Genomic DNA, 25,914 nt, shown 5'->3' with positions numbered 1-25,914 from the left:
TAAATGAATGAATAAATAAATAAATAAATAAAATCTCTACATTATAAAAAATATCGGGGACCGAGCTTCGCTCTGGAGTACAAAAGCATAAAACATTATTACGAAAGAAGAAATTATAATAACATTCATACAGAAATGTTCTATCTAATCACAGTAAATTGAGATTAATTCCCAGAGGAATGCAAAAAATTTCCTTCACAAAGGCCTAGTTGCACAAAAGCCAGTTAAATTTTAATCCTGATTAACTTCACGAGAACCAAGTCAGAGAAGACCATTTCAAAAAGATGGATCTACTGGAATTAATCAGGATTGGAAATAACCCGCCTTTTTTGCAACCGGCACTAAGTACCTGATTGAATGATTACAAAAGTTCAACAGCTGAGTCATAATTTTAACACAGTCCCACATACATGAACTCGATCACTCACTTCCATCACCAACAGACGACGAAATAATTATTATCAGATGTTTTTCCAAGAATGAATAATAATTATCATTTTAATGTCCTTCAGCGAGTTTTTTCAGTGATGAGACCTAGTGCAATCGAATTTTTATATTATAAACCTACTATGTTCTGAATTTCGTGAGAATCGTTAGAGCCGTTTTCGAGATCCGGTGAAATGCAAACATATAAACATCTAAACATATAAACAGAAGTTGCTCGTTCAATAGTATAGGATATCAGTATAGATTTAAAGTGACTTACATTTTCCATCAGGCACTCCCCCAGTGTAATACTTGAGTCTTGTATTGATTTCTGTACTGACATCGTTAGCTGAGCTTGTGAAGTTCGTGTCGAAAGTGTAGCTCCTCGTCTGAGACTTGACTGATGCATCAGATCTGATTGGATCAGACTCGACTGATGCATCATCAGACTTATCACCAATCAGAGTCACGTTGCCCTGGATGTTCAACTGTTTGCCTGATAGTGGATGTGAGTCTGTGTACCGGCCGTTAACCTTGAGGTCAATTGAAATCTGCAAAAAATCGCTGTTTAGATTTTGGTCTTAATGAAACAAGTTTAGTTCTTTTTTTATAGTTGTAAAAATGTGTGAATTCAAATACAACCATATAATATTATATTAGTTCTTCTTCTTCTTCTTACAGCTCAATCGTTTGGTTGGCAGCCTTCCATCTAAATCTGTCCATTGCTACTCTCTTCCATTGTTCATAACAGTTCTTATAACAGTTCAAATGTCTACAGAGTGTCTGATAAGTAACTCCCTATTTTATACAGCTAAAATTTCTTTATTTATGAACCAATATGGTTAGAACTAAATTTGTTAGATAGAGCACTCCTTGAGGTTTTGTTTTTAACACCAATTTTCATTTGTTTCAGTTTAGAAATGCCCCCTCTCTTGACTGTGGAAGAACGAGCCAAAATAGCAGCTTGTTATGAGGTCTGGGGATCTGTGGTGCGAGTACAAAGGTGGTGGAGGGCTGAACGAGGGATCCATGAAACACTGGATACAAAAACTGTTAAAAATTGCCATTCCAAATTACTAACAACAGGGAGTGTCGCAGATAGAAGACGATCTGGAAGACCATCAACGTCAAGGACAGCAGAGAATGTTGACAGAGTTCGTGAAATGTTCATGAGGAGCCCTAAGAAATCACTGCATCAAGGATCTCGTGGCTTCCATGGTTTAAAACTGAGATCTTTCTTAAGAATCGTTGCAGAAGAGTAAAATGAAAGGCCACTTTAACCAGATCTTTGATGCAGTGATTTCTTAGGGCTCCTCATGAACATTTCACGAACTCTGTCAACATTCTCTGCTGTCCTTGACGTTGATGGTCTTCCTGATCTTCTTGCATCTGCGACACTCCCTCTTGTTAGTAATTTGGAATGGAAGTTTTCAACAGTTTTTGCAATACAAGACAAGTCCAAACTACTCACTTTCACATTATAACTTCATATACTTAAATACTGTACAAATGATGAACTCCTATGGAGTACAGTGCTGTCAGATTTCACAGAATCCAGGGAGCCTGAGAGTTAATTGTGTGAGAGAAAGAGCGAAAAAGAGAGCATAGGCCTTTTTATGGAATTAGTATATAAACGGCAACAGTGTGTTCCGATTGTTATCTATATAATAACTATTATATATTATTATATATAATTATATATATATTATTATATATTATCTATGTAATTATATCAACGAATAAATAAATAAATAAGAGAGAGTAGGGTTGTGTTTGTTCGCATCAAAACATGTCAACTTGTGGATTGCATATCGGAAAAACGGAAATGATTTAGATCTCCAAATTTTGCACATCGATTCTAAAAATATCAATTTTGTGCACCTCGAAGCCCAAATTTCAATTTTCCTTCTAGATTTTTCAGAATTAGACCTGATGTTCGAATTTCATTCATGGGACATGCAATTTCATGCGGCATACATTGTTGTAAAATGTGTTTGTATATGGAAGCTCATAGAGAAATTGATACACTGGTAGCAATATGTGTTTCGATACAGGAAGCTCATGTTTCGATACAGGAGTTTTGATACAAATGCTGGCAGCCTGTGTATCAATGATACTGATAAGATGTTACAGGACATATACAGATCACAGGCGGCCAAAGCAACATAATAATTATATTATAAAGGAAAGAATTGGCTAGAAATTCAAAAATGACGCATCACCACGTCTCAACTATTCAACTGATTAACCTGACATTTTGTATATCGATTCTTAATTTACCGAGGATGGTTTTAAGCCTATTTTAAATTCTTCAAGATTTCAGTAGGTCAAGTTCTTAATTAGACCCTTGCGGAGCACGGGTTACCTGCTAATATTGAAATAACATTAGCCATAGAGCTCCGTGCTGCAAACTAAGGTTTGCACGGAATATAGGTTGGCAATTAATTCCGTATTTCATTTAATAGAACTAGTACACATCATACTAAACTAACAAGTATCATTATGAAAATAAATAGAAAATTGATAAGAGCTTATGCATTTAAATTGAATGATTGTCTGGGAGGAGAAGTTATGGTATTTCAATACCACAATTCATATTTTCAATACCAGTATTTAGGTAAAAAACTTTACATGACAGTATCCCAGGTTTCAAAATTGTTAAAATACAGCACATGAAAAGCACATATGAATTCAGTGACTCAGTAAACATCCTTATTTTCTGATAATTTCACTTCCAAAGAAGTGTACTGCTATGTCGGTTTAAGTGTCTCAAGTTTTATATTATTTAAATTGATTATAATAAAGCATATTATATTATGTAATATTGATTCTATTATTATCGCTCACTTTTGTGCTGCTTTCAGATGGAATCGACGTCATTTTAAAGTTGCATTTCCCTGGTATGGCATGTCCAGAAAATAAGCCACTAAATCCAAATAGTGCATGAGGAAAGGTCCAGTTACTGAAAAACATTAAGCAATTCGTTGAAATAATCAATTGAGTTTGAAGATTAAAATCTCAATTATTAAACGATTTTTCGAGAAATAAATTTATAAGAAGAGGTCAGTCCCAGAGGCCCAGTCGCACAAAAGCCTGTTAAATTTTAATCATGATTGAAGCCACGAGAACCATTTGGAGATGTCATCTTTTCTGATTGGTTCTCGTAGCCTTTAATCATAATTAAAATCTAACAAGCTTTTGTACAACTGGGCCTATACCCCTTAGCGTAAGTTGAATTTTAAAAGCATTACTTTTTTCAATCAACTTCTATGAAACGTTTAAATCATGCTTCTATAAATTTATACGTATCATCTAATACAAAATACAGTAAACAATACAATGTGCATGATTCCTTGTTCATCTAGAAATTGTTTTATAAATAATTATAGATTCTTCAAGGACATTCATAGTACATACTTGAAACCCCTTCTTCAAGGAGTAAATTATTTTCCCTTATATTCAATGTTTTACAAAATGATTAATAGTATTCCTCTTCCTTTACTGTTCAGCCCTCTACTAATAAATTAATATAACAAGGATTTTTTTATAGTTTAGACACAGTGTTAAGTCATGGAACACATAATCAATTTTGAAATAATTGTTCGAACTAATGAAGAATCATATTTAATCCAGACTGATTATTTTGGAAAATCAATTCATTCAACTCTAAATTAGTATCAGTCCACATCATTTTATAGCAAAAAGTATAAATATGATGTAGGCTACCGTACTCTAAAAATCTACTCACAATAATTGTCTTATATCCAATGCCTGGTAAAACAAAGAACAATCTTGACTGTTTTTTGGTATCGATAATTCCAGACCAATATTTTCAAACTCATGTTTGATTGTATTTGCCTGTAAAAATAAACAAGGAAATGAAACATATTTTCAGTTTTAACAATGAAATTATAAGAATTAGATAGAATCTTAACCAATTATACAGTGTGCTACTCTCAATCAAGATTTACAACAGGTTGCCACAGACAATCAGGGATTTTAGAAGCAGGCAAATATGCAAGGACGATGAAGAAGGCTGAATCAGAATGCTCACTATTCCATATGATGATTCCTGGGGAAGCTTATTTGAGCACTTGTTTAGTTTAGTTTTATTCTAGGTCATTGACCAACGCTGCTGGATAGACTGTGTCAGGGTTTAAAAAACATGTCACAAAAAAGTTTCAAAATGTCATCTCACTATCAAGAAATTCACTCAGGCTATAGAATGGATGCTCCACCAAGAGTGATTTCAAAACTGCTCGGAACTGTCTATCACTTCCACTATCCTTGACCCACTCTGGCAGCTTATTAAACATCTTGAAGGCAATGAAAGGATAACTCCTCTGAGTCCTTGCTAAACGGCATCTTGGCATGTTGATGAGGTGAGTCTGACGGGTTCCATAGCCATGTATCCCACCACGAGTATCAGCACTCCTAGCTCTGTCTCTGATGCGAACCACACATTCAACAATGTACTGATTTACAACAGTAAGCATTTTTAGCCTCTTGAAGAGTGGTCTGCAATGAGCCATGTAGTCACTGCCCGTCAGCACTCGCACAGCCTTTTTCTGCAGAAGCAGCACATCACCAAGTCGTCCAGAGTGACCCCACAGGTGAAGTCCATAACAGACATGGCTGTGAAACATGGCATAGTAGACAGTAAGCAGGTATCCGGCACCAATTTCCGATTTCAACTTTCGCAGAAGATAGAGCGCACTGGACAGCTTTGAGCAAACATTGACAATATGACTTGTCCAGCTTATTCTGGTATTCAAGGAAAAACCCAGCAACTTCACATCAGTTTCAACCACTCGACCAGTCTGTCCCAAGGAGCAGAGAAGCTTCTGTGTCTTGTCCTTGTTCAGCAGCAACTTGTTTTGGTTGAACCATCTCTCAGCAGACCTCAAAGAACTATCAGCAGCTTGCCCCAGCAACTGCACATCACGTCCTCTATTGATCAGTGTAGTGTCGTCAGCATATACCAAAGCGTTCATTTTCAGACCAATGTCATTAATTGAAATGATAAAGAGGAGAGGGCCCAGAACCGATCCCTGAGGTACTCCATACTCTACCAATTCACTGCTTGAGGTGGCTCCATCAATACTCACCACCTGACGTCTGTTGTCAAGGTAAGAGGACAGAGTGCTGAAAACTGCCCCACCAATTCCATATGACTTCAGCTTCTTCAGCAGGACACCATGAGAAATGCTATCGAAAGCCTTACTGAGGTCACACATTGTAAGGCACACTGATTCTCCTTCCTCAAAAGCATTATTAGCAACCCTATTAAAATTTCTGGTCAGAAACCATATTCCCAAAGTTTCATGCCGTTATGTCAAGTATTTTTAAAGTCAAAGGGAACAAACACACAAACAGACATTCATTCATTTATTAATGATTATGATTATATATGATTATTTATTAATCCATTTTACAGACCTATGTTTTCGAAATTGTCGGCCTAGCGGCTACCGAAGAACGGAAAGATGATCATGATTCAAGATCATATTGGGATAATAGGCCTATGATTTAGCATCTAAAGTTACCAGCTGTAATAAACACGTCACCCTATGATTAATTGTATAGGCTACTGGTATTACAACGGTAGTTTGGAATTGAAGTGTAGTTGATTGATACCAGCTGTAGATAATGGTTCCTTAGAAGACCTATACAAATAATTATCACTTTCCTTAACCTTACTAAATAGGATCCTTTTTCATACTTTGAAACCCTTAGAGACAAAATATCTCAAAATCCGTTCTTAGTGCGCATCTAGCATGTTTGAAGAATATTTGTGCAAATTTTCAAGTCTATAGAACAATTATGCATTTGATTGTATAATTATTTTTTTTTTGAATAAAGAAAGAAAGAATTTGAAAAGTTTGAGCTGTAGTGTGATTTTACATCAAAATTTCCGAAAAATGCCTCTCCTGAACCCCCCTGTGCTCTTGATCAAAATTTTTCTGCATAGATCTAATTTTTTTTCGTAGCTGAACAAAAAAGTTCCTCATGACTTTACTGTGCAATGAGCGGTTAAAAAGTACAAAATTTTTGGGGGGCCCCAGCTCCCTCAGGGGGGCAAATTTCTGAAAATCCTTTGTTAGTGGATGTTTTCAGGCTACCATAAACAATTGTGCGAAATTTCAAGTTTTTAGGCTCAGTAGTTTGGGCTGTGGTGTGATTTCAGTCTGTCGGAGCTTAGCCTTTTATATATATATATATATATATATATATATATATATATATATATAGAGTTTATAAATTCTTCAAGGACATTCATAGTACATACTTGAAACCCCTTCTTCAAGGAGTAAATTATTTTCCCTTATATTCAATGTTTTACAAAATGATTAATAGTATTCCTCTTCCTTTACTGTTCAGCCCTCTACTAATAAATTAATATAACAAGGATCATTTTTGATTTTTTTATAGTTTAGACACAGTGTTTCCAAGTCTAAATTACAAAAAGAGTTTAGACAGTGTTAAGTCATGGAACACATAATCAATTTTGAAATAATTGTTCGAACTGATGAAGAATCATATTTAATCCACACTGATTATTTTGGTAAATCAATTCATTCAACTCTAAATTAGTATCAGTCCACATCATTTTATAGCAAAAAGTATAAATATGATGTAGGCTACCGTACTCTAAAAATCTACTCACAATAATTGTCTTATATCCAATGCCTGGTAAAACAAAGAACAATCTTGACTGTTTTTTGGTATCGATAATTCCAGACCAATATTTTCAAACTCATGTTTGATTGTATTTGCCTGTAAAAATAAACAAGGAAATGAAACATATTATCAGTTTTAACAATGAAATTATAAGAATTAGATAGAATCTTAACCAATTATACAGTGTGCTACTCTCAATCAAGATTTACAACAGGTTGCCACAGAGAATCAGGGATTTAGAAGCAGGCAAATATGCAAGGACGATGAAGAAGGCTGAATGAGAATGATCACTATTCCATATGATGATTCCTGGGAAGCTTATTTGAGCACTTGTTATGACATACCAAGAATTATACAGAGTGTTTCAGAAGTAGTGTCGAACATTTTAGGGTATTGTTCCTGGATGATAGGAGACTACAAAAGTCGTATTTGAAGTGTCCAAAACTCAGCGGTTATCCTTAAAGCTGCCATTTTGTATTTTTCACTTGGAAATTTTTATCTCAAGAACGAAGCGTTGTATTTATCTGAAATTTGGCATGAATATTTATGCTATAAAGACTCAACTTTAAAAAATAAAATAGAACATTTTCGATATAAATTTTCAAAATGGCAGCCATTTTAAATTTTTGATTGCAAATTTCACGAAAACCGTTCACTTTACAAAAAATTTACATGAGACAAAAAGTTGACAAATTTTATCAAGATTTTAAGGATACCTTATTCATTAAAATTGGTCAAAGAGAAGCAGAGAAATTAATTCTTTTCGTACTGCATGCATGACTATGAACACACAAGATCATCTGAATAAACATTGTAAAATCAGCTGGATGGCCATATGGAGCCATACCGAGTTTCAAATCTTCATCTTAAATACAATTGGAAATGAAAAATTAATATTGATGTCTAAATGGTGACAAGTGGTCATGCATGTAGTACGAAAATAATTAATATTTTTGTTATTCTTCGACCAGTCTTAATAAATAAGGTATCCTTAAAATCTTGATAACATTTGTTAACTTTTTGTCTTTTGTAAATTTTTTGTAAAGTGAACGGTTTTTCGTGAAATTTGCAATCAAAAATTTGAAATGGCCTCCATTTTGAAAATTTACATAGAAAATGTTTTATTTTATTTTTTAAAGTTGAGTCTTTATAGCATAAATATACATGCCAAATTTCAGATCAATATAACATTTCGTTCTTGAGATAAAAATTCCTAAGTAAAAAAAAAACAAAATGGCAGTTATAAGGATAACCGCTGAGGTTTGGACACTTCAAATACGACTTCTGTAGTCTCCTATCATCCAGGAACAATACCCTGAAATGTTCGACACTACTTCTGAAACACCCTGTATATACTTTCAAAAATTTAAATATTGATATTCATTATTCTATTATTCTTATAGTTTGAAACTTCAACAATTAAATTATAAGTATTGCAGCTGTACCGATAATACATTTTATTATACTACAATAATATGTCAGTAGAATCATTATTAGGTGTGTAACTTACATCAATAATGACACAGTTCTGTAAAATCTGACAAAGCATTTATTGTAACGGTTCCACTTGTTACTCGTTCCGCTACTACTAGACATCATGTCGTCATTTTCCATCTGCGCTGTCCGGTGACGTCACAGTCACGGTTCTACGGCACTGCCATAATCAAGTTGGTTTTCTATATTATTCGTCGTGTTATTTGTCGTTTCAATTTTAATATTGGTACTATTCGATTTTTTGGAATTTATTTTGTCTTTAGGCATCTTACTTTCTAGATATTTGCAACTTTTTCACCAAACGTTTGTAAACGTTTTACGTACGTGGCTGACATTTCCGCCTTCCTTTTTTTGTTGCTAGCGCGTCTAGCTAGCCTCTTGTCTTTCAATGGTTCCTAGTCGGTGAGTGCACTTTCGCTCCCGGTCTAAACTTTTTCATCCAAATTCATCTAGTTTACAGAACGTTTTTAAAAGTGAATTATTCTTTCAAATTAATTCGTTTATTCTATTCTTCAATTGTGATTTAATTATTCATCGATTTCTTCACTTATTGTCTTTTGTAAATTTTTTGTAAAGTGAACGGTTTTTCGTGAAATTTGCAATCAAAAATTTGAAATGGCCTCCATTTTGAAAATTTACATAGAAAATGTTTTATTTTATTTTTTAAAGTTGAGTCTTTATAGCATAAATATACATGCCAAATTTCAGATCAATATAACATTTCGTTCTTGAGATAAAAATTCCTAAGTAAAAAAAAAACAAAATGGCAGTTATAAGGATAACCGCTGAGGTTTGGACACTTCAAATACGACTTCTGTAGTCTCCTATCATCCAGGAACAATACCCTGAAATGTTCGACACTACTTCTGAAACACCCTGTATATACTTTCAAAAATTTAAATATTGATATTCATTATTCTATTATTCTTATAGTTTGAAACTTCAACAATTAAATTATAAGTATTGCAACTGTACCGATAATACATTTTATTATACTACAATAATATGTCACTAGAATCATTATTAGGTGTGTAACTTACATCAATAATGACACAGTTCTGTAAAATCTGACAAAGCATTTATTGTAACGGTTCCACTTGTTACTCGTTCCGCTACTACGTAGACATCATGTCGTCATTTTCCGTCTGCGCTGTCCGGTGACGTCACAGTCACGGTTCTACGGCACTGCCATAATCAAGTTGGTTTTCTATATTATTCGTCGTGTTATTTGTCGTTTCAATTTTAATATTGGTACTATTCGATTTTTTGGAATTTATTTTGTCTTTAGGCATCTTACTTTCTAGATATTTGCTACTTTTTCACCAAACGTTTGTAAACGTTTTATGTACGTGGCTGACATTTCCGCCTTCCTTTTTTTGTTGCTAGCGCGTCTAGCTAGCCTCTTGTCTTTCAATGGTTCCTAGTCGGTGAGTGCACTTTCGCTCCCGGTCTAAACTTTTTCATCCAAATTCATCTAGTTTACAGAACGTTTTTAAAAGTGAATTATTCTTTCAAATTAATTCGTTTATTCTATTCTTCAATTGTGATTTAATTATTCATCGATTTCTTCACTTATTTACGCTGATAAGCTTTCTCAAGATCACAAACTCGTGGTGGCGGCTATTGCCATTCTTCTAACAATTGGCTTCACCTCTTGAAACTCAAGCTTTCAATTTCATCATCTCTACCGTTTGGAAATCAATCTAAAAATTCCACAACTTGAAATTCGGATTATTTGTTTGGAATTCTACATGTTCCTGCTCACATTTCCACTGGGGGATTCGCCTACTGTTGGACGCTTCCATTCTTGTCTTCGCATGGCCAGATCACATCGTCGCTTGCTGATGTCCTGTTCTTTGGGTACCGTGGATTCATTGCCTGTCTGCCTGGCTGCATCTCTTCTTCAAAATTTCATTCAGGTTACGTAAATCGTTTTAATCAACTTTCATTTACACATGTATTACATAACTAATTGCAAATTCTATGCTTGGCTTGCAAGCACATTCACATATTTGAGTTGTTCAATTAATGTCTAGCTTGACATTTAATTCACTGAAGGCCTATGTCGCCTGTATTTAATAGCTACCCTTAGCTCTTAAGTGTTATTTTAAGGCCACCGACGCCTATTAATTGTTCTATTGATGTCTATCTTGACATTTAATTCACTGAAGGCCTATGTCGCCTGTATTTAATAGCTACCCTTAGCTCTTTAGTGTTATTTTAAGGCCACCGACGCCTATTAATTGTTCTATTGATGTCTATCTTGACATTTAATTCACTGAAGGCCTATGTCGCCTGTATTTAATAGCTACCCTTAGCTCTTAAGTGTTATTTTAAGGCCACCGACGCCTATTAATTGTTCTATTGATGTCTATCTTGACATTCAATTCACTGAAGGCCTATGCCGCCTATATTAACGTATTCTATATTAGTAATTATTTCGCTGTATTGATAGCTACGCTTGGCTTGCAAGCACATTCACATATTTGAGTTGTTCAATTAATGTCTAGCTTGACATTTAATTCACTGAAGGCCTATGCCGCCTATATTAACGTATTCTATATTAGTAATTATTTCACTGTATTGATAGCTACGCTTGGCTTGCAAGCACATTCACATATTTGAGTTGTTCAATTATGTCTAGCTTGACATTTATTCACTGAAGGCCTATGCCGCCTATATTAACGTATTCTATATTAGTTATTATTTCGCTGTATTGATAGCTACGCTTGGCTTGCAAGCACATTCACATATTTGAGTTGTTCAATTAATGTCTAGCTTGACATTTAATTCACTGAAGCCTATGCCGCCTATATTAACATATTCTATATTAGTAATTATTTCACTGTATTGATAGCTACGCTTGGCTTGCAAGCACATTCACATATTTGAGTTGTTCAATTGATGTCTAACTTGACATTTAATTCACTGAAGGCCTATGCCGCCTATATTAATGTATTCTATTTATTGAGCACTATCTACAACTTATTGTCATTTATTACTATTCCTTTTGTAAATCATTAAGATTGAATTTTGCAGCAGTAACTTTTTCATTATAGCACTCAATTTATATTCGCAATTCAGATATCATTAATAATATCTTGTGACCGTGTGCCTAATAGTCTAGCTTGACGCCAATGATTAGGTCCCACACTAGAGTATATTTTATTCCATTGTACTTTTGTATGTTTGTATTGTTTAATATTAAGCATTCACACACTTGTTTCAAATTTTCAGTACTGGCTGCAACTCAAAGCACGCTGCGACGTGTATGCACCAGCTATCAACTATCTTGTACCCTGAGAGACTGAACCGCACTGAACTGGTCACAGACGGCTATTGCGCATTGAGAAAACAACACGCGGCAAACTACACCGCCTTATGAGCTCGCTACTTGACTCGCCGCACAGCAAGCTTGATACAACTTGCCTCAAACGCACAGGCGTGCCTCTCTGCGTACTGGACCAGCGCCCAAAGTTGCTTATTGGCGCAGCGGTCGCATTGCTACAGTGCAGTATCGTTTCGTTCACTCAGGTTTTTCTGTCAGTTTTTAAGCATGTCCGATCATGAGGAAGATTCACTTCCTGAGCCTTCTGCTCTTTTCAATACAAGAGACAATTTACACCAGGAAATAGATTGGATCATAACCAACTATAACGATTATGTTGTGGACACTGAAGCCACTTATTATCAATTGTTGACTGTCAAAAACGAACTAGGTTCACTCAGAATTAAGTATGATAAGATTCATGAACAGTTATGGAATGCAGAGTTGCAAGCACAAGATACTTCAACTCATTTTGAAATACTTAATAAGTTCATCTCCATTGCCTCTAAGGCAAACGCTGCATTAACTGCCTTTGAAAGCAGACAACACAACAATGAGGCCACTGCTGGTGCTTCCCAGCGGCCAACATCTCAAAACTCACATTTGGCAAATTTTCAGTTGCCTCAGATTCCGCTTCCATGCTTCAATGGGGAGCTTTCAAAATGGCAAGCATTCTCAAGTGCTTTTACCAATATTATTGGTAATCAGGATAATATTAATGACTCATTGAAATTTTTCTATCTTCGTCAATCACTCAGTGGTGAAGCTCTTGCTAGAGTGGAACACATTGAAGCTGACGAAAATGGTTTTCAGCTTGCATGGAACCTCTTAAGGGAGAGGTATGACAATAAGAGATTAATTGCTGCCAGGCACGTCACGGCAATTGAATCTCCTCCTACCATAAAACATAACTGTCCGCAATCATTACGGGCATTCATTGACTTTTGCAAGTCCCACATTACCGCGCTCGAAGCGCTTCAACTTGGAGTCCAAATCAAGGACTTATTGTACATGCACAAAATGTTGTTGCAGTTGGATACTGCTACTGTTCGAGAATGGGAAAAGAGTGTTGGTATACACGACATTCCCACCATTGATAAATTTTGGAATTTTTTGGAATCACAATGCAAAATCATGGAAGCTGTTGCTTCAAGCTCAGCTAACCATCATCAAGGAAATGTACAGCAAAGTACATCCAACTCGGTTGGTGCTCATAGCAAGCCAAAGTTCAATCAAAATCAATCGAATGTTCAATCTAGGATGCAGGTTACTACCTCTTCTATGTCACCTTGTAGTTTTTGTAATTCTGTTGGTCATTTTCCAAATCGTTGTAATGAATTATTGAAGTTGCAGGTTACTGATCGTTGGAATGCTGTCCGTGACAAAAGGTTATGTTATAATTGCATCAAGCCTTTCACACCCAATCATATTTGTTCGGACAAATCGTGTACACTTTGTGGCAAGAGTCACCACACTGTTCTTCATAGGTCGTATCCTCAATCGCGAGACACTCCTAAGGATAAGGTAACTTCAAATGTTATTCATTCTCAATCTTTTGCTCCCTCCAAGGGTAAGAATGCTGGCTTGAATTCCGTCATGGTTCAGAATGCAGAAACAACTAAACAAGCTGTTTCTCATGCAGAACAGCCTCAGAAGAACTCTCATGTCACAATGAGCTCCACTTCGTCACTGTGTTTGCAACAGCAATCAACTGTCGCTTTGTTACCTACTGCCAAAGTTTTGGTTCAATCTTCTAGTGGGGAATTTATTAAAGCAACCGCGCTTTTAGATTCTTGCTCTGATTGTAATTTGATGTCAACTAGGTTGGCTGAAAAATTGTCACTTGTTACTTTGTATTTGGACACTTTGATTCATAGTGTAGGTGAGAATAAGACCAAATCATCTATTTTTCATTCAGCTTGCTTGTCTTCATCTGATCGTTCGTGGTCGGTTGAAGAAAATTGTATTGTAGTTGATAGCATATCATCTAATGTTCCTAGTGTGAACATTGATCTTTCTAAAATTTCAATTCCTGTTGAACTCAAATTAGCGGATCCGTTGTTTGATCAATCTAAACCTGTAGATTTGTTACTTGGTGCTAGCATATTCGCATCTGTACTTCAGCCTGGTAAATTGTATCTAGCTCAAAACGCTCCCATTCTTCAGAAAACCAGTCTAGGTTGGGTCATATTTGGTTCTTGTAAAGCTATTCTTCCTATTGCAGCACCTCTTTCGTGCCTCCCTGCTTCGCCTGTGGCCGCTCCCCATAGGGTCATGTCGAATTTTCTAACTTCAAATGATGTCTCTCATCAGTTAGAGAAATCAGTTCAGGTATCAGTTCAGGAAATCAGTTCTCAATCAGTTCAGGTATTAGCTACCACTTCTTCTCATAATGATGTTATCTCAGGCATAATCAATAGTTGCTCCACTTATCACAAAATTGTTCGTACAACAGCGTATGTTCTACGGTTCATTCATAATTGTAGGAAACAAAATTCAGTCGCTCCGCGCTTTGGTCAATTAGCTATCTCTGAAATTTTAGAAGCTGAAAATTGTATCTTCAAATCCATTCAAGAAGAAGCTTTCTCTGCTGAACTTAAAGCATTGCGTCAAAATCAGGAGCTATTGCCTAATAGCTCTATTAAAGCCTTGTCACCATTCATTCACTCAGATTCACTGCTCAGAGTTGGTGGACGTTTGCAAAATGCAAATACTTCCTTTGATTATAAACATCAAATATTGTTGCCTAGCAATCACAAATTCACTCGTGCATTGATTGTTGCTCACCATCGTCGTCTAAGTCATGCTGGTGTGCAGGCCACCATGGCCAGTGTAAGACAACGATTTTGGTTTCCCTCCACCCGTTGCACCATCAAAAGTGTATTGCGGCATTGCATAATGTGTTTTCGCCTTCCGGCTCCTCGTTCTGAGCAAATCATGGGTAGTTTACCAGCGGCCCGCGTTCAGGCTAATTTTCCCTTTTACAATTGTGGTTTGGATTATGCCGGTCCTATTTCCATTCGTGTAGGCGGCCCCAAATCTCGTACTTTTTCTCCACCACTCTTCAGAAAAAAGACCCATTCCTCCACCACTCTTCAGAAAAAAGGCAAATGGTTGAACAATTGTGAAAATTTGAAGGTCGGTACGGTTGTCATCTTGAAGGATCCTGGTTCCGCGCAGTCCACTTGGAAACTGGCGCGCATTACTGAAGTTCATCCCGGTATGGACAACAAGGTTCGAGTTGTCACTGTTCTCACTCCCTCCGGCACTTTTAAGAGAGCTATTTCGAGTTTAGCACCTCTTCCCATTGATGAGGATTCTAGTTAATCCACTTGCTCTTATGGTTCATTTCGTATTTTCAGGTTTCATTGTTTTTTCCCCTGGTTCTCACATGGGGCCCAGTTTTCAATTTCCAATTGCCTTGCCAGATTTTACATATTTCTTACTTTTTCTTATTGTGCCATACCCCCGTATGACACAAGGGGCCCAGTTTATGTAAAATCTGACAAAGCATTTATTGTAACGGTTCCACTTGTTACTCGGTTCCACTTGTTACTCGTTCCACTACTACGTAGACATCATGTCGTCATTTTCCGTCTGCGCTGTCCGGTGACGTCACAGTCACGGTTCTAAGGCACTGCCATAATCAAGTTGGTTTTCTATATTATTTGTCGTGTTATTTGTCGTTTCAATTTTAATATTGGTACTATTCGATTTTTTGGAATTTATTTTGTCTTTAGGCATCTTACTTTCTAGATATTTGCTACCTTTTCACCAAACGTTTGTAAACGTTTTACATACATGGCTGACATTTCCGCCTTCCTTTTTTTGTTGCTAGCGCGTCTAGCTAGCCTCTTGTCTTTCAATGGTTCCTAGTCGGTGAGTGCACTTTCGCTCCCGGTCTAAACTTTTTCATCCAAATTAATCTAGTTTACAGAACGTTTTTAAAAGTGAATTATTCTTTCAAATTAATTCGTTTATTCTATACTTCAATTGTGATTTAATTATTCATCGATTTCTTCACTTATTTACGCTGATAAACTTTGTCAAGATCACAAACTCGTGGTGGCGTCTATTGCCATTCTTCTAACAATTGGCTTCACCTCTTGAAACTCAAGCTTTCAATTTCATCATCTCTACCGTTTGGAAATCAATCTAAAAATTCCACAACTTGAAATTCGGATTATTCGTTTGGAATTCTACATGTTCCTGCTCACATTTCCACTGGGGGATTCGCCTACTGTTGGACGCTTCCATTCTTGTCTTCGCATGGCCAGATCACATCGTCGCTTGCTGATGTCCTGTTCTTTGGGTACCGTGGATTCATTGCCTGTCTGCCTGGCTGCATCTCTTCTCCAAAATTTCATTCAGGTTTACGTAAATCGTTTTAATCAACTTTCATTTACACATGTATTACATAACTAATTGCAAATTCTATGCTTGGCTTGCAAGCACATTCACATATTTGAGTTGTTCAATTAATGTCTAGCTTGACATTTAATTCACTGAAGGCCTATGTCGCCTGTATTTAATAGCTACCCTTAGCTCTTAAGTGTTATTTTAAGGCCACCGACGCCTATTAATTGTTCTATTGATGTCTATCTTGACATTTAATTCACTGAAGGCCTATGTCGCCTGTATTTAATAGCTACCCTTAGCTCTTTAGTGTTATTTTAAGGCCACCGACGCCTATTAATTGTTCTATTGATGTCTATCTTGACATTTAATTCACTGAAGGCCTATGTCGCCTGTATTTAATAGCTACCCTTAGCTCTTAAGTGTTATTTTAAGGCCACCGACGCCTATTAATTGTTCTATTGATGTCTATCTTGACATTCAATTCACTGAAGGCCCATGTCGCCTGTATTCAACTTTGACAATCTTTACATTGTATTTGATAGCTACCCTTGGCTTTACAAGCGTACTAATGTCGACCAAGACATTCAATTTTGTTAATAGCTACCCTTAGCTCTTTAGTGTCATTTTAAGGCCACTGACGCCTATTAATTGTTCTATTGATGTCTATCTTGACATTCAATTCACTGAAGGCCCATGTCGCCTGTATTCAACTTTGACAATCTTTACATTGCATTTGATAGCTACCCTTGGCTTTACAAGCGTACTAATGTCGACCAAGACATTCAATTTTGTTAATAGCTACCCTTAGCTCTTAAGTGTCATTTCAAGGCCACTGACGCCTATTAATTGTTCTATTGATGTCTATCTTGACATTCAATTCACTGAGGCCACCGACGCCTATTAATTGTTCTATTGATGTCTAACTTGACATTTAATTTACTGAAGGCCTATGCCGCCTATATTAATGTATTCTATTTATTGAGCACTATCTACAACTTATTGTCATTTATTACTATTCCTTTTGTAAATCATTAAGATTGAATTTTGCAGCAGTAACTTTTTCATTATAGCACTCAATTTATATTCGCAATTCAGATATCATTAATAATATCTTTTCGATTATTGTCAGGCTTCAATGGTCATTAATGTCATTGACCTAATTTCATTTAAATTTTGTATTTCTCTAACGTTTTTTATTACATGTTGTAATTGTCCCAAGATTTTTCGATTCAATCTACTTACACTTGTTTTTTTATGTGGCCATCTGCCTATTATTTTATTATTATTAAATCTCATCTTGTTGACTCATTTTGTCTTTTATTGGCGTACTTACCACACTTCAAGCTATCAGTATTTTTATGCACAGAATTCAAAGATTTATTTGTAGGTATTAATACCAACTATCATTCACAGTCCACTGCCCTGACTTTGGATTCTGTCAGTTCATTTGGATTCTTATGAGATTGAGTATGGTGTTTATAGAATAGAATGATAGTACACTTTAAAATTTAAAAAATATTAAAACCCATCTTCCTATTTAAAAAAATAAAGTTGCATTCAATATGGCAGACCAGATTTTTGAAGTCATAGTGAAGTAGTATTTCCAATTTGAGTAGGATCCCCAATCACACCCACCGTCAAATAGCCTTTGTGTATGAGATATTGAGCCGTTCTCGGACTTTTCACCCACCCTGTATGTTGCTAGTAAAGACGATATTTCAGGATTTATCAGAAACGTCGGCAGGGCAGGAAGCTCTCCGATTGGCTGATTGGATGGGCGTTCGGGAATCAGCTGATAGTCAGCCAATCGGAGAGCTTCCTGCCCTGCCGACTTGTCTGAAAACTCCTGAAAAAAACGCTTTATGTCGCTTGGTTCTGGTTGAGAGGAATAAGAGCAACTGTACTTACATTGGACTCCAAGTTATCAAAATAATATCTTGAAAAATCATCTCCAATCACTGAATCATGGCTGTGATCATTATTTTTCAATTCATAGTGTTCAGTGTAATTGTAGATATTCGTCTTTGTCTCAAGCAGAAAACACTTCAGGCTATCTGAAATTTGGTCAATAAATTATTGAAATAAGATGTAATCCAATACTATTAAAAATATTCTTCTATGAAAGCAAAATCTAGTTGAATCTATTGAACTATTAGTTAATCCTCTACTATTAAACAAGCAAATTCTGTTTATATGTTTGGATGTTTAGATGTTTATATGTTTGTATTTCACCGGATCTCGAAAACGGCTCTAACGATTCTCACGAAATTCAGAATATAGTAGGTTTATAATATAACTAGCCGTCAGGCTCGCTTCGCTCGCCTTATCCGTCTAGCCAGGGGACTCTGCCCCCTGGACCCCCGACTGGATCGTCCAAAAATGAGATCAGCGGGCTCGCTTCGCTCGCCTGCATTTTTCATTTGAGCATGCTTCATTCCATCAGAAAGTCAAAATACTTCCTCGCTCGATTCAATCACCCAAACGCAAAAAAACGCTAATTTTGGGCGTATCTTTGGCGTTATTTCAAATTCCTTCTAACACAACATTATTACACCCCAGCTGAGCTTCTGTAGTAAATTTGAACAATATTTGTTCATTTGTTCTCGATAAATCTGAGAAAAAGCAAAAAAAAACGCTGAAAAAACCCTAATTTTGGGTGTATCTTTGACCTTATTGAAAATTCCTTCTAACACAACATTATAACACCCTAGCTGAGCTTCTGTATTGAATTTGAACATTTTCTGTTCATTTGTTCTCGATAAAGCTGAGAAAACGCCAAAAACGCTGGAAAAACGCAGATTTTGGGCGTATCTTTGGAAATTTTTCCAAATCCGTTCTTAGTGCGCCTCTAAAGGGCCAACTGAACATACCTACCAAATTTGAACGTTTTTGGTCCGGTAGATTTTTAGTTCTGCGAGTGAGTGCCATTTCGCTTATATATATATATATATATATATATATATAATATATATATATATATAGAAGATTCGATTGCACTAGGTCTTATCCCTGAGAAAACTCGCTGAAGGACATTAAAAGGATAATTATTATTCATCCTTGGAAAAACATCTGATAATAATTATTCCGTCGTCTGTTGGTGATGGAAGTGAGTGAGCGAGTTCATGTGTGTGGGACTGTGTCAAAATTATGACTCAGCTGTTGAACTTTTGTAATCATTCGATGAGGTACTTAGTGCCGGTTGCAAAAAAGCCGGGTTATTTTCAATCCTGATTAATTCCAGTAGATCCATCTTTTTGAAATGGTCTTCTCTGATTTGGTTCACGTGAACTTAATCAGGATTGAAATTTAACCAGCTTTTGTGCAACTGGGTCTTTGTGAGGGGAATTTTTGCATTCCTCTGGGAATTTATCTCAATTTACTGTTATTAGATGGAACATTTCTGTATGAATGTTATTATAATTTCTTCTTTCGTAATAAATTCTTCATGCTTTTGCACTCCAGAGCGAAGCTCGATCCCCGATATTTTAATTATAATATCAGCTGATGTTTTAGGAGTGAATTTGTGTTTCTTTTCAAGTCTTAAAATTTTCAATTATTAATACAGTATTTTTCAGTTATCAGTGATGATTTAGTGGAGTATTCTTATTTAATTTGGTTTTGAAATTTTCTAAATTTTATGTATATTTTGGACTCAAAATTGGACAAAAACCATCAAGTGTAAACATAACCTATTTTTGGACAATTTCTATCCAAATTTGGGAAAGTAACAGTTTTGGGCTTTAAGCCTGTTCTTCATTTCCCAATCATTCATAGTGTTGAGAATCATATTGTAAATATCAATGTATAAATAAATAAATAAATTTAGAAGATTCAATTGCACTAGGTCTTATCCCTGAGAAAACTCGCTGAAGGACATTAAAAGGATAATTATTATTCATCCTTGGAAAAACATCTGATAATAATTATTCCGTCGTCTGTTGGTGATGGAAGTGAGTGAGCGAGTTCATGTGTGTGGGACTGTGTCAAAATTATGACTCAGCTGTTGAACTTTTGTAATCATTCAATGAGGTACTTAGTGCCGGTTGCAAAAAAGCCGGGTTATTTTCAATCCTGATTAATTCCAGTAGATCCATCTTTTTGAAATGGTCTTCTCTGATTTGGTTCACGTGAACTTAATCAGGATTAAAATTTAACCAGCTTTTGTGCAACTGGGCCTTTGTGAGGGAAATTTTTGCATTCCTCTGGGAATTAATCTCAATTAACTGTTATTAGATGGAACATTTCTTTATGAATGTTATTATAATTTCTTCTTTCGTAATAAATTCTTCATGCTTTTGTACTCCAGAGCGAAGCTCGGTCCCCGATATTTTAATTATAATATCAGCTGATGTTTTAGGAGTGAATTTGTGTTTCTTTTCAAGTCTTAAAATTTTCAATTATTAATACAGTATTTTTCAGTTATCAGTGATGATTTAGTGAAGTATTCTTATTTAATTTGGTTTTGAACTTTTCTAAATTTTAAATACCTAGTTTACATTTACATTTATTATTATTATTATTATTATTACATTCCTTAATCACAACATCAAATTAATGATTGGGAGAGAATCAACAGGATAAACCCGAAACTGTTCCTCTCCCTAATTTTGATAAAAATAGTCCAAATGAGGTTATGAAAACACTTTTATAAAGATCACAAAAATTTACAGTCCAAATATACATTATACTAAAAATTTTGTATCTCGGTTGATCAGAAAGATGAAACAAATTATTATTACACTTGAAAATGCATTAATAAATTGAAATATATTAAAAAACTTGATAAATTTGAAGCCAGAAAAATCACAAAAACATTCACTATCAGCATATTTATAGTTTATGTATATTTTGGACTCAAAATTGGACAAAAATCATCAAGTGTAAACATAACCTATTTTTGGGCAATTTCTATCCAAATTTGGGAAAGTAACAGTTTTGGGCTTTAAGCCTGTTCTTCATTTCCCAATCATTCATAGTGTTGAGAATCATATTGTAAATATCAATGTATAAATAAATAAATAAATTTAGCAACTATTGAATTCAGTTTAGTCAGAAATTTCAAAAGATCTAGAATATTCTGAGTGGAATAACAATAGATGACAATCAATAATTGAGAATATATTAGTAAACAATATATTAGGTAAGATTTAAGCGAATCTTCAAGCTGGATTCTCATACAACAGTGACAGGTGAACAATGAAAATATAATTTCCATAAAATCGAATGTGATTATTCACACACACTCAGCCGGGCTGAATGGGAATAGTCCAATAAGAGCTTGTGTGAATTATATTTTTACTGTTGCATGCTAATCTATAGAGCTTTAATGAGTAGACTCCTAGCAATAATACTTCTAATCTATCTATATATAAAAGCGAAATGGCACTCACTCACTCACTCACTCACTCGCATAACTAAAAATCTACCGGACCAAAAACGTTCAAATTTGGTAGGTATGTTCAGTTGGCCCTTTAGAGGCGCACTAATAAATCTTTTGGCAATATTTTAACTCTAAGGGTTGTTTTTAAGGGTTTAAAGTTTGTCTTTTAGCATGTATATTCTTCTTCTCCCAATCTCTTAATTATAATATTGAAATTTCCATATCATATCTTACTATAGAACTATAATCTAGATAGAGTACCTCTTCGAAACAGTTGTTAACTAGCAACTAAATTAATAATTTTGTCAGGTTGGCATTAAGTTGAGTTGACTTTGTTAGGTTGGCACCAAGTTGAAGATTTAAATGCATTTATCGCGGAAAAATTGATTGGGCACTGCTTCTTCTATCCTTGGAATATTATATTACTAGCCGTCAGGCTCGCTTCGCTCGCCATATCCGTTTAGCCAGACGTTTAGTCTGGACCCCCGACTGATCGTCCTAGCATATGATAAAATGCTCAAATGAAAAATGCAGGCGAGCGAAGCGAGCCTGCTGATCTCATTCTTGGACGATCCAGTCGGGTGTCCAGGGGGCGGAGCCCCCTGGCTAGACGGATATGGCGAGCGAAGCGAGCCTGACGGCTAGTACTATAATAAAGTAAAGACTGGGTTATACACGTACGGGATAGGGAAATTATGTTTGACGCATCATCACATCTGAACTACTGGACTGATTAACTTGAAATTTTGCCTATAGATTCTCAATTTACCGAGGATGGTTATAGGCCTATTTTAAACTCTTCAAGATTTCAGTAGGTGCATTTTTCAGTTTGTCTAGTTCTTATTTAGACCCTTGCAGAGCATGGTTTACCTGCTAGTAATGAATCACGAGGTCTTATGATTATTTTGGTCATTGCTCACTTGTTTTGTACTTTTTATTATTTATAAATTGACATTAGTTCTATTTATATTAGTTCTATATGGGTGGCTCGTTGGAGTGAGTGATAACGCGTTGGTCGCCGTATATCTGTACGCACCTTTAGAGGCGTGTCGAGACGCGCAGCTGTAGGCCTAAGCATTAGTGGGAGACGGGTCGTTTCAGTCGTCACGGCTAGAGCACTTAACTTATATTAGATTCAATTAATCGTTGGATTTTTATGTTGTTTGAACGTTGATGGCGACAGATGAATGAGACAGATGATGTGTTGGCTACTATATAATACAATATTTGTTAAGTAGCACGCCTTCAATACTTACCGATAATTAAAAGTGTTTTATGACTTTAGACATGTTGATTGGTGTAAATGCTTGTTTGACGATATTTTAAAAACGTGAAAGTGTTTCTGACAATAAGTGTTTGATTCGATTGTATTGCTTTCACTATTCATATCTTGGTTGGCTCGTTGGAGTAAGTGATAATGCGCCGGTCTAATAATCAAGAGAACCCCAGTTCGAATCTCGACCGGGGGAAAAGTTTTTGACCACAGCACAATCACATAGATACGGCCACCCCGTCTTTTGGAGGTGACAATAACCGTCGGTCCCGACTACCTAAAACGTAGTCGTCATCTCTCATCATCATCATCCCTCTCACTCATTACTCATGCACAAGCCTAAAGGTGCATTTTTGTTTGTGCGTAAATTTCCGCAGTCGAAGACGACAAGCATTGTTGACATTCATATTGTGCAAATTTCAAGTGTGCTAAAACAGCTGATCTAATAACTTTTTATTATTTGTGTTTATTATTCAAGAATCAAACATTTCTAACTAGTAGTTCTGTGAACAGTAGACCTCACGCAGTATTCTCATCCACAAGTACCTGATTGAAACTATAGACCTTATGGAAATACAGCAATAGACTGGCTTCTCCACACATCTGTGTAATCACTTGTCAGCTGATTTATGATGAATGATTCTATAGTCTGATTTTTACTCTAATATTGGAGTGTGAAGGAGGCTCCTTTTTCCTTTTATATTATCCTTGAAATGCAAAATTTCCAAAAACCTTGTATATACGTCGACGCGCAATTCAAAAAGGAATATACCTGTCAAATCTCATGAAATCTATTACCGCGTTTCGCCGTAAATGCGCAACATATAAACATTTAAACATTAAGAGAAATGCCAAACCGTCGACTTGAATCTTAGACCTCACTTCGCTCGGTCAATAATATCGACATTGCTATTTAAAAGTATAAAAAATTATTATTTCATCATTTCCCATTAAAACATAATTGAAGATAATCTTTTAGGTTATTTAGACAAATTGAAATCTACCCAATGTGAGATGCTCACCCTGTCGTGGTCGACGACGGCATTTAAGCACAAACGATAACCCAGCTTAAGAGCTTATGTGGGAATCACCCTCAGTATTAGTATTATTTATAACTTCATTGCATTATTTTGTTTTTTTTTTTTTGCGGATGATGCCACTTGAGCGTTCTGCTTGTGCGTGGGTAATGGGAAGTGTGAGGGTGACTTATGATATGATCAAACGTCCATGCCTATTCGAAGGGATTCGGCGGGATTCGAACCCGCGACCAGGTAGCACTAGCAGACTGAAGGGTGCAACGCCTTAGTCAACTCGTCTATCTGGCCCGCAAATGTAAGGCCGGCTATCTATCTGGCTTGATTTGTTGACCGAGCGAAGTGAGGTCTAAGATTCAAGTCGACGGTTTGGCATTTCTCTTAATATTTAAATGTTTATATATTTATATGTTGCGCATTTACGGCGAAACGCGGTAATAGATTTTCATGAAATTTGACAGGTATGTTTCTTTTTTAATTGCGCGTGGACCTATATATACAAGGTTTTTGGAAATTTTGCATTCCAAGGATAATATAAAAGGAAAACGGAGCCTCCTTCATAAGCCAATATTAGAGAAGCCAATATCTGTGATTACACAGATGTGTGGAGAAGCCAGTCTATTGCTGTATTTCCATAAGCTCTATAGTTTCAATCAGATACTTGTGGATGAGAATACTGCGTGAGGTCTACTGTTCACAGAACTACTAGTTAGTTTATGGCAAATAAAATAATAGAATTGAATTGATTGATCTCACCGTTATTGTTCACGAGTACTGCTTTGAAGTGTTTGTTAGTCACGTTGAAAGCTTCAATATTGAATGGCATTTGAAGCTGGGTTGTATGCAGCTCTGTTAATCCTGTCCAACAGCTAAGCATCGGATCATAAACAGAAAATTCCTTTTCTTTGGCTAGCCACAACCTGAAAATTCATAGAGTCAAGAATTAAAATTTTACTCTCAGGCCCTGTTGTACAAAAGTCTATTAAAAGTTAACCGTCATTAAATATCCAACGAGATCCAATCACAGAAGCCTTCTTTCCAAAAAGCCTTCTCTGATTGGTTCTCGTGGCATTTACTTAATCATGATTAAAATTTAACAGCCTTTGGCTAGATTGCACAAGAACCTGTTAAATTTTAATTGTTATTGAATGCCACGCGAACCTAACAGAGAGGGATTTTTTAAAAAGAAGGCTTATCTTATTGATTTTGCGGCATTTAATCGAGATTAAAATTGAACAGGTTTTTGTTCATTCGAGCGTTAGTCTAAAAAGTTGACAATTCTAAGGAAATTATACAGATTATTTCAATAAATACATTTAGCCTAGTCATTGAAAGAAGAAAAAGACGAAGAAGAAGAAAAAGAAGCATCAATAAAATAAAATTTATCCAGTATCCAACACAGTCGTTACAGAATTGCCAATTTGAATATATCCAGTCATATGAGCTTGTATGAAAAGATTTAAATTTCGCACGATTTGGTAACTCGTATATTTTAAACTAATGAATCTCAACTTATTTTATACAAACTATAGATTATTCTCCCCCCCCCCCACTTCAAGAAGTTCATTATGTAACTTCAACTTGTCCTCATATTTTCAATTTTTACCTGACGAATGAAGAAGAATCTAAACCAGCGTCTGATATTGACTCGTTTTTGTCAAGATGGAAATAGTATGGCGTGAAATATGACTGCATAACTGTGAATCCATTCTCAGCTACAAATACATTCTCTTCATTATGCAATAGACCTATGCTGTTATGAACAGAGTTCCGTTCACACTTATGCTGCTTGCTTGAGTCTGAAACAAAAAAGATTTTTTTTAATTTTAAAAATTATTTAGTCACAAAATGTTTCGCCTACATAATGCCATTATCAAAATAATTATAGAGAAGAGAAGAAAATGAAAAAATCTGGTGTGGCGCACTCACACAACTTTCC

General features: G+C 35.7%; 1 protein-coding gene across 1 annotated transcript in view; it reads right to left on the bottom strand.

Annotated features, from left to right (window-relative positions):
- Positions 1 to 677: 677 nt before the first annotated feature.
- Positions 678 to 25,914, bottom strand: part of LOC111048163 — a gene marked incomplete in the record, with an annotated part of 59,733 nt that continues 34,496 nt past the window's right edge. The window contains 6 exon segments of the mRNA XM_039422578.1: positions 678 to 977; positions 3,274 to 3,388; positions 7,094 to 7,203; positions 18,197 to 18,342; positions 24,732 to 24,895; positions 25,582 to 25,774. Of these exon segments, the coding sequence (XP_039278512.1) occupies positions 693 to 977; positions 3,274 to 3,388; positions 7,094 to 7,203; positions 18,197 to 18,342; positions 24,732 to 24,895; positions 25,582 to 25,774 (1,013 nt within the window).

The sequence above is a fragment of the Nilaparvata lugens genome, chromosome 3 (genome assembly GCF_014356525.2).
Source record: "Nilaparvata lugens isolate BPH chromosome 3, ASM1435652v1, whole genome shotgun sequence".
NCBI lineage: Eukaryota > Metazoa > Arthropoda > Insecta > Hemiptera > Delphacidae > Nilaparvata > Nilaparvata lugens.
Note: the sequence above shows the minus strand (reverse complement) of the source record. Positions and strands in the feature narration are given on the sequence as shown.